Below are 16,204 nucleotides of genomic sequence, written 5' to 3'. Positions count from 1 at the left end.
TCACTGAGTCTAGCAAGGCCTGTGCCTTGTCTGGGTCCTTGGGGGTCCCTGTCACAAGTCTGCTGGGGGGAGGTCGGGACCGAAATTCCAGTTTGTACCCATTCCTTATTAGGTCTTGTATGAACTGGATGGTTGTAATCCTTTCCCAAGCTGGTAAAAAGGAAATAAGTCTCCCCCCGACCAGAGGCTTTTTGTCACTTGTCAGGTTTGGGAGTGCTGGGATTCCTTGACTTGTTGGACAAGAGGAAGATCTTCCCTTACTGGAGTTATAGGTCCATTTTCTGGACTGACTCTGGTTTCTCCCCCCGGTTATTTTGTTCTGGTAAGGACCCCTGTTCTGAAAGGGCTTACACACTGGTTTTTTTTTCTTATCTGGAAATTTTTTGGCCTTATCTGAGGATCTCTCAAGCACTGCTTCCAGATCCTTCCCAAAAAGTAATATGCCCTGGAACTCCATTGCACATAATTTATGCTTGGAACCCAGATCACCTTCCCATGTATTGAGCCAAATAGCCCTGCGGGCTGAATTGATCAAAGCCGCAGTCTTAGCTGCAGCTCTGAGGCTTTCTGAGGCTGCATCTGTCAAGAAAGCCACCGCTTTAACTATCACAGACAAAGAAGACAATATTTTCTGGCCAGGAGTACCCTCCACCAGATGCTTTTTAAGACCTGTTATCCACTTATCCAGGTTTCTGGCCAAACAGATTGAGGATATGACTGGCTTAAACGAAAAGGAAACTGAATCCCAGGCCCTTTTCAACAAAGTTTCAGCCTTTTTATCCATCGTATTTTTTAAATTGCCAATATCCTCAAATGAAAGGTCAGTCCCTCTGGAGTACTGAGCTAGAGGGGCGTCAAGCCTTGGACATTCGGCCCATGGAGTCTGATCTTCCTCCTTAAAGGTGAATCACCTTTTGAAAGACCTAGGAATAACCAATTTCCTTTCCGGATCTTTCCATTGAGATGAGATAATGTGCTTAATAGTGGAATGTACAGGGAAGCATTTAGTTGGCTGATCCTCCAACCCTCTATAAATCTCGTCTTGCACAGAGGTCGTTGGTGCGGTCTCAGGAATTTTTTTCAGAGTCATAAATGGCCTTTAACAATTCCAAAGTATCCTCAGCACTATACAAGTACTGTGAGGTTCTAGAAGGACCAGACTCAGGAGATATATCAAAGTCCCTGGCCTCCCCCTCCTCCATGAACTCCTCATCCTGCTCCTCAGATATAGTCTCAATACCACCTATCTGAGAATCCCCTCTAGGTAACTGAGCAGGTGGTAAACTCTGCGATAGAGACTGAGATGGAAAGACAGGTAACACATTATCAAATGATTGTAATTGAGTTTGTCTATCCTGAAAAGAGGGTATCCCTGACACACCAGGGATCTGACTGTCCTTAATGGGGAATAGCTGCTGTGGTTCAGACACAGGCTGTACTGGAACCGGAAGGGCAGACCTTAATGCAGCAAAAGTGGTAGCCAGTTCAACCTTCATAGCATTTATAAGGTTTAACATGGCTGTATTAGTAGCATTTGTATCAATAGGGGTAGATGTGGTAGAGGATTGTTTAGCTAAGCAATCTACACACTGAGATCTCTTATACCCCGATGGTAAATTAACATCACATTTCCTACACTTTTTATCAGTGTGCTTCACCATCTGCAAAAACACAAACAAGCCTCATAAGATAACATAAGCTAAATTAGCCTGAGGGAAGAGGAGAGGAGTCACAGTACCTGTGGAGCATTCACTGCCTGCTCAGGTGCATCCACCGTCTGTTTGGTAGCCTCTGGCACAGCTTCAGCCTGCTCCATGCTGTCCATTCCAGCTTCACATGCGTGTGTGATAATCGAACCTTTAAACTTCCTGCTCCTGACAGCACCGCCTCCACTGCTGACATCAGCCAGCCAAACCTATCTGCTGCCCCAATCCCCCTCAGTGGAAATAGAAGCCAGGGCGTTTCCCACTCCAGCTGGAGCAATACCGCCCACTCTGCTGCAACGCCCCCACCACTCGCCGTCTCCAAATATGGAAGATGCTGAAAACCACGAGGACAGCAAACACCGCTCTCTTCCTATAGGTAGTCCGTCCTACCTATCAGCTGCCGCCGCGTCACATCAGGAGGAGGAGCCGAGTGTCAAGACGTCCTCGGTGGGTGCAAAATGCGGAAGACGCTGCTCGCATGCCCAGCTCAGCTGAGAGCCGTTGTGTAGCCAAGCAGGTCAGAAAACACATCCGCTCTACACACACATGTATAGGAGGCAGCGGCTCCCGGGCCCTCCTCTGTTCCACAGAAGTTTCAGAGGGCGAATGGCTAAATCAGAAAAGCTCTCCACACTTTAGCTATCCAGAATGTCACACAAGAAAGATTCCCCTACAGCCGGATAGAACATCTAATTTTAAGAATAAAGATGAACACTTTCTTTAAAAGTTAAACAGGTGCCAACAGGCTTATATGGGCTGCGGCCTGATTAATTCAATTATTTAATTATTGCCTGTTTCCTTTCAGGGGTGGGTCAGTCTCCTCTCAGGAGGAAGCCATCCTGAAGGACGATGATAGAAAAAGATGTTATACATACCTGGGGCTTCTTCCAGCCCCATACACTCTGATCGATCCCACGCCGCCGTCCTCCGCTGCCTGCATCTATGAGAACAGGCTCCTGTCACTGACGTCATCAGAGCCAGCCTACGCAGGAGAAGAGCGCCCTCTACGTATCTCTCCAGCGGCTGCTGCAGAGATACGCAAACAGCGCACTTTCCTTACGCTTAAACTGGTTCCGACTGATGGCAGAGCGGGGTCCCAGTTCTCATAGCTGCGGGCAGCGGAGGATGGTGGCGTGGGATCGATCAGAGCGTGTGGGGCTGGAGGAAGCCCCAGGTATGTATAAAATATTTTTGATGTTCATCTATGGTTCCCTTTAAAGGGAAGGTTCAAGCAAAATAAAAAAATGAGTTTCACTTACCGGGGGCTTCTACCAGCCCCATGGAGCCATCCTGTGCCCTCGTAGTCTCTCACTGCTGCTCCAGTCCCCCGCTGGCAGCTTCCTGACCTCGGAGGTCGGCAGGACGCATTGCGTACATTTTTACGCATTCCCGATAGTGCAGGAACATTAACGCATACATTTTTACGCGTTACTAGTTCAATGCGTACATTTTTACGCATTGAACCAGTAATGCATAAAAATGTATGTATTAATGTTCCTGCACTAGCGGGAATGCGTAAAAATGTACGCAATGCGTCCCGCCGACCTCCGAGGTCGGCAAGCTGCCAGCTGGGGACTGGAGCAACAGTGAGTGACTACGAGGGCACAGGATGGCTGCATGGGGCTAGTAGAAGCCCCCGGTAAGTGAAACTCATTTTTTATTTTGCTTGGACATTCCCTTTAAGAGGACTGGTTCCTTGTCCTAGTGTTTTTTGTTCTAGTGTTCTGCTGATGTTAGTAAAAGTAGGAAGCAAGAATCTTGGTTATTGCACACCTCTCTTTATTGTTAGACTAGCAGTAGGTCTTCCCCAAGGGCCCGTCAATGCCATGGGGAAGTCTAGTAGGGAATAATGTATGTACATATTATGTATACTGAAGCTAACGCCCTCCTTTGCTGTACCTGTCTTGAATGCATGTTGTGTAATTTTGTCCATATTGTGGAGCTCTGCACATCTTGCATCTGATTTGCAAGGTAAATAAAAAAAGGTGGGAGAGATAACTTGAATCCCGCACAGAGACAAGTGATCAAGTCCTTGAAGAATAATGAAACTATTATGGTTTTGAAAGCAGACAAGGGGGGTGCAATAGTGGTGAAAAATGTGAGACAATACTTAGAGGAGGAAATAGACAGTTGCCCATACCTAGTCATTACAGTATGTGCGACACAGACCCCACCAGGGACATTAAGCTGAAGGTTGAGAATTTGATGCGTGATGCTATGCTGGAGGGTTTAACCAGCCGGGCGGTATGGACGAGCTCAGCTCGTCCATCACCGCCGGAGGCTGCCGCTCAGGCCCTGCTGGGCCGATTTTCATCAAATAAAGAGCAGCACACGCAGCCGGCACTTTGCCAGCCGCGTGTGCTGCCCGATCGCCGCCGAGAGGGTCCCCCCAGCCGCCTGAGCCCAGCGTAGCCGGAACAAAAAGTTCCGGCCAGCGCTAAGGGCTGGATCGGAGGCGGCTGACGTCAGGACGTCGGCTGACGTCCATGACGTCACTCCGCTCGTCACTATGGCGACGATGTAAGCAAAACAAGGAAGGCCGCTCATTGCGGCCTTCCTTGTTTATTCTGGGCGCCGGAGGCGATCGGAAGAACGCCTCCGGAGCGCCCTCTAGTGGGCTTTCACGCAGCCAACTTTCAGTTGGCTGCATGAAATAGTTTTTTTTTTATTTAAAAAAAACCCTCCCGCAGCCGCCCTGGCGATCTTAATAGAACGCCAGGGTGGTTAATTGACAAAAAACGTTATGATTATATGGTGATTGACAAACCACAGACATTGCATATTTATTTCCTAAAAGTGAGAGGAATTGTTCATAGGTTTTGGCCAGTTCTAATGCAGGATAAAACATATTGCCATCTGTTTAAACTACCCCCCGTGTTTGCTTACAGACGAGGAAAACTGATTAAAGATATGGTGGTCAGCACGAGATTGGAGCGTCAACCGAACTGGATAGGCTGTTGGCAAAAGCTAAGAAAGGCACAGTTCCTTGCTTGTCGTTTGGAGTGTGCAGTTCAATCATAAAAGGTGATTGGATTGGGCACCAACACAGTGGCATGCCTATTAAAATCCAGGCTCACTACACTTGCAACAGTGAACACGTGGTGAATGGACTGAAACGTCCATGTGGTTTTATGCACATGGGTAAAACCACTCGTTCGGTGAAAACGAGGATAGGTGAACATAAACATTAAACTGCGAATTTCAAAATTGATGATCCAAAAGCGCATAGCTCAGTGGCACGACATTTTTTTCGATTTGTCGTCACAATGCGACGCAGTTGCGATGGTGCGTTCTGGACCACGTGCCAATTCCTAAAGGGGGAGTGAATCGTGATGTACTATTGTTAAGGAGAGAAGCAAGGTGGATACACAAGTTGCAGTGTGTGGAGCCTGGAGGAAAGAATGAGAACTTAAGTTTTAAATGCTTTCTGTAATATGTGGTTTGTTCTCTTCTTTTCCAGAAATATGGTGGGATTAGTTAGCGGTAATGAAAGTATGCGGGTGGAGATATAACTGCAAGTAAATTTATGTAGAGATTTAATTGCAAGCAAATGTATTCAGAGTGAATAATTTTGATACAATTGCAGCTATAATTGCAAGTAATTTTATGTAGAGTGAATATTGTGACAAGTGAGTATATCAAGATTGATTTATTTGATTGCATATGTTTGCATTTTCTCAGATGTCAATTTGTGGGGTAGATACTAGAGGCTCGATTCACAAAGCATTGCTAACCTAGTTAGCACGCCTAAAAGCTTTGGGCGTGCTAACTACGTTGCTAAGAAGTTAGCATGGCCTAAGCTTTTAGTTAGCGTGTGCAAAGTGTAGCGCCGCGCGCTGCGAGCGAAGTTGGCGCACCGGATGCATCTAAAACTTTGCATTGCGTGCGCCTATAACGTCGCACCGGGTGCGCGCGAATCGTCGCAAGATGCGACGATTTGGGCGCACCCGCTGCGACGTTATAGGCGCACCCAATGCACCGTTTTAGACGAGTCCTGTGCGCCGCTTCACGTGCATCGCTAAACTTTGCGTGCGCTGACTTAGCGCATGTAGCTTAGCGCGCCATAAGTTACTTTAGACGTGCTAACGAAGTTAGCACTGCTTTGTGAATCGAGCCCTAAATGTGTAGCTCCCTTATTGGTTACATTGTATAATTAAGGGTTAAGTCACGATTAGGGTGTGTACCCTAACTACGGGTGTGGATGTGGGGAGGATACTGTATAAATTGCACTTCTATGCTGTTACTTTTTGTACACCTGAGGAAGAGCGAGTAGCTTGAAAACGTTTGTGTACTGTTGTGTACAATATAAGGTATATTGTCAAGCAAGAGTGCTTCCCTCGTTTGTTTGAATTCATCGTTCTTGTGTGGAGTGGTGAACCACAGGGGGTAAGCACATCTCCTGGAAGGAGGTCGAGGAACCCTATTGTGCAAGGGTTTTCAAACTCGAATACAAGGTGGGCCGAAATTGAACACGGAGTCTGAGTCATGGGCCAACCTCAATGTCTAGAGGCCACCTCCTTCTCTTATTAAGTTCCCTGGTGTCTAGTGGCCCTCCTCCATTCCATATACAGTTACCTGGTGTCTAATGCCTCCCCCCCATACAGTTCACTGGTGTTTAGTGGTCATCCCTCCCCCAGTGTTCTCCCCAGAGCCTTTTAACTGGGCGGAGCGCCTGGCTGATCTCAGTCCCCGCCCAGCTGCTGTGATCACTGCTCCCTGTCAGCAGCGTATTTGCCGTCCTCCACACTCATCCAGCACAGTGCGCAGCAGCTGTGCCATTTGAGCTGGCCCGCTGCCACTCTGACAATCTCCGCCCTCCTCCTCAGCTCCTGACATTACAAGCCAGACCGCGGGAGCTTTGAAGGAGTCGGAGCATGCAGAGAAAGAACTGAGAGAATGTTGGCTTGCTGTGTGCCCTCTGGTGAGTCACTGATCTGCCTGAGTAGTGCAGAGGACGGGCTCTCCTCCTCCTGTCTTCCCATCATGCAGGACATTTCCCAGCATGTGCTCCAGCCTCACCCGATCAGAGGTCAGAGCACATAGAGAACAGCGTGGAGCAGCGCTCGTTCATGCCGGGGAGAGCAGCAGCAGGGCAGATGGTTATCTGGTAGCAGTAATGCTACCCCAGCAAGGGAATCCTTGTGATGACTGTCAGCTGCCATCTCTGTGCTACAGAGACAGGTATTAAACAACTTTACAGCCACTACTGCTTCCCTTCACTGTTCTGCCGGAGACGTTACATAGCTAGCTGTCCTGGACATCAGTCTGCAGACTTCCTGCAGTGTGCTGTGCACTCACAAACATTTTCTTTTCTGCAGTCTGTTTGTCACTCTCCCTCTTACACATTTCCCTCTGTCTCTCTCACACACACTTTCTCCCTCTTTTTTTCTTTCCCCTTTCCTCTTCACACACACTCTCTTGTCCCTCAAAGACAATCTATCTCCCTCCCAGACACTCACACCTATTTCTCTTCCCTTCAGTTTGTATTCACTTTTTTTACTCAAACCCCTCTGTATACAGTATGTATGTTTGCTTACCAGTGCTTGATTTTGTTTAAGGGGAGAAGCCACAGCAGAAACCCCCAAGCACTTATTTTCCTTTGTAGTGCATAGACAATCAACAAGCATGTCTACACTAAAGGTGCCCATACACTCGTCAGATTGGCAGCAGATAGATAAGAAATGCATCTGATGATCTATCTGATGCGTTTTTAGAACATTTTTTACCAGGATAGAATTCCAATAGATTTCAGTTTGAAATCTATTGAAATTCGATCTGATGGCATTTTTTGCCATAAGATTTCCATTAAGGCCAATGCAAACTGATAAGCAATCTCATCAGATCAACCTAAATTTTCCACCCTGCCAGTTCAATGGAAATCCATCGAAATCGATCGAAATCGGCCATCGATCGGTCGATTGACCAACCGATTTGTAAACGATCAATCGATCGATCGGTCAGAAAATCGGCTGAGTGTATGGGCCCCTTAAGTTTTCTACTGCTATGTCAGCCAAAACTATTGTGAGACTTTCTGAATTAGATAACAAAACAGTCTGTGGGGATGTGTGGTTTTGGGCCTAAATCAGTCCCCCTGTCTACAGCCCCTTTCTGGTATTAATCCGGCTTTGGCAGCACTTTATCGGATTGCACATCAAAACAGCACCGCTCAGTGCAAGATGCTTTTCTCCATTAGCATCACTTAGTGTAATCCTCTATCCCTATCAGCAGTGCCTAGCATGACTACCTCACCAGGTAACAACCAGCGTGTTCCACCTACTCTTCTCCCCAGCATGATCCTCCCTGTCCATTTTCACCTAGTAGTAGCAGACATCATTCTCTTTCCCCACCCATCGTGACCTTAATTTCCCACCCGGCTACTTATTCATGCCACTCGGCTGGAAAACAATTCTGGGGAGAACACTGCCTCCCCTATACAGTTCCCCAGTACCTAGTGGCCCCCTCCCTCCCCTAGACAGTTCCCTGGTGTCTAGTGGTCACTTCCCTCCCTTACACAGTTCCCTGGTGTCTAGTGCTTCCCTCCCCTATACAGTTCCCTGGTGTCTAGTGCTTCCCTCCTCCCTCCCCATATGGCTTCCCTAGTGATCTAGGAGTTCATGTCCAATATAACTTCCTGGCAAAAAGCGCTCTGCAGTGCGTCTCTGCCCCGAATCGGGTACCACCCAGCCTTAAATGTAGCTCCTTGGTCCATTTTTAACTAATAATGTTATAAAAGAAGCCCGCTCAGCCCAAACACTAGAGCACGATATAAATCTGCCTTGCGCAGATCGACTGGCCATGGGAGGAATTGTGAAGTGCAAACAGACAGTGGACAAAAGAAAAGGAAGGTCCAGAGAGAAATAGGAACTGACAGATAGTATTGGAATTCATTCCTCAAAAAAAGTTTTGCAGTTTAAATTTCTATGTTTATTAAGATTTTTATCACCTGCTGCCCTTTCTTGAAGGAGTTAGCAGCCTGTGCAGTGACTCTTAGGCACACATTTGCTAGTTCAAACCAACCAACATACAGTAAATAAGCAGCCACCATTCTTTTTAAATTGTGAACACTAGAAAGAATGTCGAGATGTTTCTACACACATTTACAAATTTTCCCTCAAAAACATCATATGTGAAAAACAAAAATAGTGTTATGGGATAACAAAAATAGTATTTGGGATCTGCAAACTGCTGAAAGTCCATCCCCAAAGCAAACAACACATGCCACAAGGTAGAACCTACCGGTAGAGTTCCGGGCAAAGAAGCATCAAAAAAGGACACTGTGGAATTTGGCGCAGCAGCAAACTTAACTTCAGAGCTTGAAAAAAGCTTGGAGACAGAATTGATCTGTGCATGAACTTCAAGGCCTACAACTCCTTCCCAGGGCAGAGTTCTGCAACATAAAAACATTTCAGATGTCGTTTTTTTTTTCTGTAAAAAGTGTTTTATTTTTTCATTTAACAAGCATGCCTGAAAATTAATAAAAGTCTAATACCCGGAATTATGTGCAACTTGAGGTACTGAAATACAGAAGGCATTAGTGATATTTATGAGGAATGAAGATTAACATAGCAACAAACTCTGACGTTCTCTAGGTTCGGCAAACATAAATGAGAGATCTTGTCTCAAACAGTAAAACTAGGGGGTGCTAGGGGAAAGCAGAGATTATGGTTTCTCAGTGAATAAAATCATCAAGGAATTTAGAAACAAATACCGTACCTCTCCCAAGTAAGATAAGCAATACACAAGCATGGGCAGTTTATCAATGGCTTTATCTGTTAGGATTTTCGCTAGGACACACAGAGCAGCCAATGCTTCTATTCAGTGAGACTCTCTCAGGAGTCTTTTAAAATCTGACAGTAATCCAACTGCACTATTGTTTATTGATCTTTTAGTCATAAAGTACTTCAGCTGACAGCAGATAAGCATCCAGGGAACATTGATATGCTCTAAACTCTCCCTTTTGCTACAGCATCATATTTCCCACTTTATGTTTATTCCTATCTGGCTGCAATGCACTAATCCAAATCTAATCGAAATTATATCATCACATTACGCCTGTGACACTGTAACAACTATGGCTGGAAGGACAAAGCAACTGATATTTACTTCTGTTTCACATTAATAAAGATTAGAACTACTCTGCAAGAAGTGAATAATATCATAATGAAAAGGTAAAATCATACACATTAAACTGCTCAAATAACTTACTGCTCAGAATTACAGTAATAATAATACACTATTTGGAATATGCTTCTGGGTAAAGTAATGAGATGGACCAATGAATCCCATTTACATGACTTATGTGCATACAATACATTAAGACCCCTTTCCTACTTGCACGTGTCGGAAAAATGCGAGTGCCATCGCAATGCACAGCACTTGCGCTTCAATAATCATTGTAATGAATGGAAATCACTATGTGTTTACGTATTTTTGTCTGCTGGATTACGGTCAGGACTTTGACCATTCCAGAACATCTTCTTAATTCTTTATTAAATATTCTTTAGTGAAATGACCTGTGCGTATAGGATCTCTGGTACTGTTCAGAATTCACTGTTCCATAAATGATGGCAAGCTCTCCAGGCCCAGATGCAGCAAAACAGGACCAAATAAGAATACTCCCACCACCATGTATCACAGGTGGGATACCATGCTCATGCTAGAATGCAGTATTTTTATTTTTCTAAATGTAACTCGTTTAAGCATAGTTATATTTTGGTTTCATCTTTCTACAAAACATTCTTCCAGTATGCTTTTGGTTTGCCCATGTGATGTTTTAGCAAACTGTAGATTGTCCGCAATATTTTTGAGAAAGAGCAGTGCTTTTTTCCTTATAACATACTCACCAACCGATGTCTTGAAGAGCTCTGTCACCCAACGGATCGGATACCTATACCTACCAGGCAACAGAGTAGCCACAACGCTGTACATACACGTCATCAACCTCTGGCCTCCGTCATGCAACAACTATTTACAACCTCAGAGACCCGCTGAAATCAGAACGATCCGTTGTTTATCAGTCATTTTGCGTCATAGCGACAGTTTGTGGGTATGAACCTTTGCTCTGCAACACACCACTGCTGTTTATTGTTTCTCCTGAGAGTGAACTCACGAAATGTACTCCCCTAATAATTAGTCAAGTATTTTGTAGGAGCATAAAAGAGAAATGTTATCTCAGAGATCTCTTAAGGTGCATACATACCTTTGATGGATGTTGTTCATCAGGGATTTTGGACCCGAACCCTTTGGGCGACATTACTGGGCCAGGCTGCGTAGACGCGTGTCAGCCGTGTAGCTGACGTTGCACTGTGTTGCTATGAGGGAGGTGGAGGGATGACAGAGCAGTACATGCGTGACTTCATGCAGCGGGCGGAGGGGCTGCATGAACAATAGGATTGGCTGTTGCTGGGGGTAAGCTGACCCACCGGGTGGACCACTTGCGGGTCGCGAGCCTGTGAACACCCGCCTGAGGCTGTGGTTATCAGCTGCCTCAGCTAACTTTAGTCTGGCGTGTGTATGAGCCTTTAAGGCTAGCAAAGTAAGTTAAAAGCACTTTTCAGGCTTGAACACACACTCTCAGCTGAGACTTGGAAAAGCAGGCATCTCAGCAGAGAATCAAGAACATGTACAGGTGTCATGCTCATTTAGTAATCAAGCATAACATCTCTAAACAATACCAATGAACACGCTTTTTGTGATAGCGCTTACACCTACCCCCTCTCGCTTGTGTGCTGTCCAGTTGTCCCTGCAACCCTTTCCTGCTCCCCTGTCTGGGCTGTCGTTCTAGTGAAGTCCTCTGGTGTAGCTATTTGACCCGTTGGGTCGAAGAGCTCTTTGGAACTCTTTGTGTCACAAAGTAGTTTCCAGGATAAGTGTATGCCTATTGGACACAAATAGACCAGATTTGTGCATGCCCAGTAGGAAGAGGCTCGTCCTTGGAACTCATCCAGGACATGAGTACTTCTAAAGAGCCAGTGAGTTGAATAGCTACATCATGGTACACCACTGAAACAATGGGCCGGACAGAGGAAATGGAAGCCTTTATGCTATCCAGAGCCTCACCTCTTCATAGATAAGTATCAAACTTGAAGTGCATTTCCTCACTTCAAGTTTCCTTTAAGAACAACACTTCTCTAACCAGCTACACAGACTTCTATAATAGAACCAAGAAAATCCTCTGAGGTAAAACTCAGTGCACTGCTAAATGACTAAAGATATCAGTCTCGTGAGATTAATCTCCCAGGTTTACCTAGAATGAGAAAAAAAACCCCTCATAAATGAGCAATTAATGAGGGATTACTCTTGTTCCTCAGTCAAGTCTATGGAGAAAAGTAGGAGAGATTAATTGCTAATACTTTCTGCTATGCGACTGAATTGTGAAGGTGTGTAATTAAGAGAGATAATCACTCATTCACATGACTGAAAATTATGCAACACTCATTTTAATCTGTGTGATCCAAGCAAAGTGAATGGTCTCACGAGACTAAAATCACGCAATGGAGGGAAGTAAAATGCCTAATGCTGGGTACACACTGTCAGATTTTCCGTGCAATTTTGCGACCCGATAGCTTTTTCTGCACGATTCTGCACTGAATTCTCTTATCTTCATTAGTTTTTCTTATCTTTTTCCATTCACTGTTATGAGAAATCGAGGGCGGAAACTATCGGGAGGAATAACGGACATGACGGATTTTATCAATCGAATCCATCTATCGCACGGAAAATCGTAGTATGTGTATCAGGCATAAAGCTACATACACACATCAGATACACACGTCAGATATGAATCTTTGGAATCCATCTGAAGCATAGGTTTGGCAGGAAAGTTTGAACAATGGATTGTATACTTGAAAGCAATCAGTCTGGATTTAAACAATGATGCTGGCCAGCTTCCCTGCTCACTACACAGTTTTTGGCAGTTGGACAGAGCAACTGCCATTCACTAAGTGCTTTTGAAAATAAATAAATCCCTGAGAATCCCCTATGAAGAGATGGACTAGTCCAAAACCTGTCACTTCTGTCAGATTTCTAATACCTACTGTAAGTGACAGCAACATAGGAGAAAAGTAAATTCGGGCTCATTTTACAATGTAAAAATGTACTTCTTATTTGTATACGTTTGCACATATTTTCAATTTTAATATTTTTCGCCATAGTGCCCCTTTAAGGCCGCTGGCTCCTTGCTGTCCTCCCAGCCGCTCCGATCACCTGCTGGAAGGCCCAGTAAATCTGAGAAGTCGTGTTTCACCACACATGCAGCCAAACTGCGCTTGCTGTGACTTACGGCACTTCCACAAATTCGGAAGATTGTGGGCACTTTGCAATTCCTCGCCACCAGTGGGTCCCAGGCCCTATTTCACATCGGTACACTATGGTGAAACTGATAGTTTAAGCTTAGTTTCCACTGCAAAATGAAATTGCTAAGCGCTTAACAATTGTGATTTTTCAGTGCATTTTTATACATTACTTCAAGCCGAATCACTCTGCAAAATGCTAAATACAGCAAGATTGCCATTTTAAACAAATAGCTCCACTGCAGTATGAATACCCTCATAGGGTGACATCGCACTAGCGTTTATCCGATTGCCAGCAATCGGCAAGCACAACACAATCATCCCCAGTGTGAACCAGCCCTAACTCATCAAAGTAACTCACTAAACAATTGACATACCAATATTGTACGTAAATTGCTTTATACCAAATTACTGTTACATTTAGCAGTTTTGTATGATAAACAGACCCTGCAATACTGCACAGCCCACAAGGGATTATAGCACTATTCACTAATGCAGGTCTATAGCTTCCTTTCTCACTTCCCAAAACGCAACCCATTACTGGGAACTATACCTTTAGATTGTAAGCCTAGTGTATACACTTTGATCATGCACCCCTCTCATTGGGCACTCTTCCTGCGTACTAACGCAGACTAACTATGTGGTCCAGCCTTTCCTAAGGAACCCTTACATAAAATTGCATCTACAGTGTTCTCCCCAGGCTCTTTTAGCCGGGTGCTCCACCAAGCTAGTTTTGGTGAGCAACCGGTTGTCATGGGCTCACCACCTCCTATTCTGTAAGCAGAGTTGCACCCAGAAGCACCGACCCTGAATTCTCTATCTCGCCCCCCCGCTACTTTTTCATGCCACCTGTTATGAAAAAATTTGTGGGGAGAACACTGATCTATAATATAGATATATTACACACTGCAGAGACGTTAAATGAAAGATATCAGACCAATTTTACCACCTTCCATGTAGTATGAGAGCATACTCTACACAGTTTATTCTATTGGGCTGAACTCCCCATCAGATAAAAATATTTGCAAGATCCTGCACAGAAAGATGCTGTACACATTCAAAAGATCAGTATCTGCAAAAGGTCTGTTCCGATGTTCCTGCAAAATGCACTCATAGTCTATGATATCTGCAGAGCCTCACACACCTTGTTTAACAGACATTCATCTGCAGATCAGATCCACCAGGATGGATGTTCAGATAATTGTCAGATATGCAGATGAATGTCTGTTAAACAAGTAGTGTACGAGATCTGCAGATATCATAGACTATGAATGCATTTTGCAGGAACAGATCTTTTGCAGATACTGTTCTTTTTTATGTGTACAGCATCTTTGTGTCCAGCATCTTGCAAAGATTTGTATCTGATGGGGAGTTCAGCTCCATAGAATAGACTTTGTAGAGTATGGCTCTCATACTACATGGAAGGTGGGAAAATTGGTCTAATGCTGGGGATACACGGTACGTTTCTGTACCGTGTATCGACCAGCTGATCCGGGCAGCTGATAATATTCAGCTGGCCCGATCATGCTGCTCGACCAGCGCCCGCTCGATTCCCGCCGGTGAACAATGGCAGGGAATCGAGCAGTGATAAGGAAGCGCCGGCGGGGACGAGCGGCAATCGATCCGCGCGGACGAGCGGGGATGCACCGGCATCTGGCGCATAAAACGAGCCGTGTATGCCCGGCATAAGATCCTTCAAGTGTGTACCCACCATAAGGCTCTATAAACACATCCAATTTTTATCTTCAGATAAATGGCCAATGTTACCACTTCCATGTAGTATGAGGGCAAACAGATTTTGAATACTATAAACATATTGTGTAGATAAGCTCTCATACTACATGGCAGTGGTAAAATTGTCCAATCATCTACAGACTAAAACTGTATGAGTGTATGGACCTATATGTGTGCTCTGTGTTTTGCAGTAGGAACAGACCCTTCCAGATCTCGTGACTGAGAATATCATATACTGTACTTACAGTATTTCATGGTGAACGCCTTGCATTTAAAGGAGTACTGTAAGCCCCCTCCCCCCCATAAAATAGTTTAGTTTACCTGGGGCTTCTCCTGGTCCCCCACATACATCCTGTGCCCACGCTGGGACAAACCGATCCTCTGCCGGGGTTCAGTTCCTGTTTTTGCGACTTGTCACAAGCTACTGCGCCTGCACAGCCCTGGCCGCACACATACCTGCTTCGGTCGCCGAAAGCGCCCTGCGTTGGTGCAGTACGCATACTGTGCAGTACAATTTTAGCAACGTGAGCGAGGAAGCAAGCGGCCAGTGCTGTGCAGGCGCAGTGGCTTGTGACATTAAAGTCGCAAAAAATGGAAGTGAGCTGGGGACCAAAGGATCGTTTTATCACAGCACGGGTACAGGACATCTGCGGGGCGGAATCGGTAAAAGTCCCAGGTAAGTTAAATTATTTTCTGGAGGGGGGGGGGGGGGGGGGGGGCTAACAGTACTTCTTTAAAATAAATCTAAAGAAGAGTTTTCAGCTACATGAATAAAACAAAGCATATAGCTTTAGTACCAGTGAGGTGCAAATAAATCAGGTTTGCATGAATTTAATAAGAATTGTATACAAATTGGACCAGCCACAAATACTTCCTGCTTGAACTGACGCCTGAGGCGCATATACAAGCTGGAAATAACTGCATCGCTTGGCAACATTTGTAGCAGGAAAGAATCTTTGGCTTCTTTTCACCCTGGTTAATTTAAACAAGAATTCACTGTATTTGCTGCCCCGGTTAAACCCCGAGAGATGCTAAATAATGTACCCCGTGTCCCGGGCATGCCTGCTGGCGGTGCTGGCTGTCCTCTCTCCACTCCTTATACGGCACCGGTATCTAACTAATTGACCGCAGTACGAGCTCTGTAGCAAGACACAGCCGCTAAAGCTTTTCAGCCGCAAGGGCGCAGCCATGTCTAAGCACTAGTACTGACAGATCGCGCGGAGAATCATGGGAGTAGAAGTCTACAGTCCACTTTTGCCACCTTGAACATCTTCAAGGAAGGACTTCCTTTCCCAGAATGCATTTTAGTGCTCGTTCCGCGCAGCTGCAGGAGAAAGCCTACGTCACATCAATCAATACATTACTAACGGAGCTACTTGTAGTTTGACCAAGCATGACTACTGCTATTTTTTTTTTGCATTCGGTTTAGAGAAGATTCGCAATTGTACAGTTAAATCAAGGCATTCTACTACC

General features: G+C 45.2%; 1 protein-coding gene across 1 annotated transcript in view; it reads right to left on the bottom strand.

The window, feature by feature from the left end:
* LOC137546800 (glutamyl-tRNA(Gln) amidotransferase subunit B, mitochondrial-like) overlaps positions 1–15,942 on the bottom strand; it is a 160,184-nt gene extending 144,242 nt beyond the window's left edge. The window contains exons 1-2 of the mRNA XM_068269660.1: positions 15,776–15,942; positions 8,943–9,093 (exon numbers count right to left, since the gene is read on the bottom strand). Coding sequence (XP_068125761.1) covers positions 8,943–9,093; positions 15,776–15,921 — 297 coding nt within the window. The 5' untranslated portion in view covers positions 15,922–15,942. The remainder of the gene's footprint in view (positions 1–8,942; positions 9,094–15,775) is intronic.
* Between the last annotated feature and the right edge of the window lie 262 nt (positions 15,943–16,204).

This window comes from Hyperolius riggenbachi, chromosome 1 (genome assembly GCF_040937935.1).
Source record: "Hyperolius riggenbachi isolate aHypRig1 chromosome 1, aHypRig1.pri, whole genome shotgun sequence".
Classification (NCBI taxonomy): Eukaryota; Metazoa; Chordata; class Amphibia; order Anura; family Hyperoliidae; genus Hyperolius; species Hyperolius riggenbachi.
The sequence above is the reverse complement of the archived record's forward strand: the minus strand, read 5'-3'. Positions and strand labels throughout refer to the sequence as shown.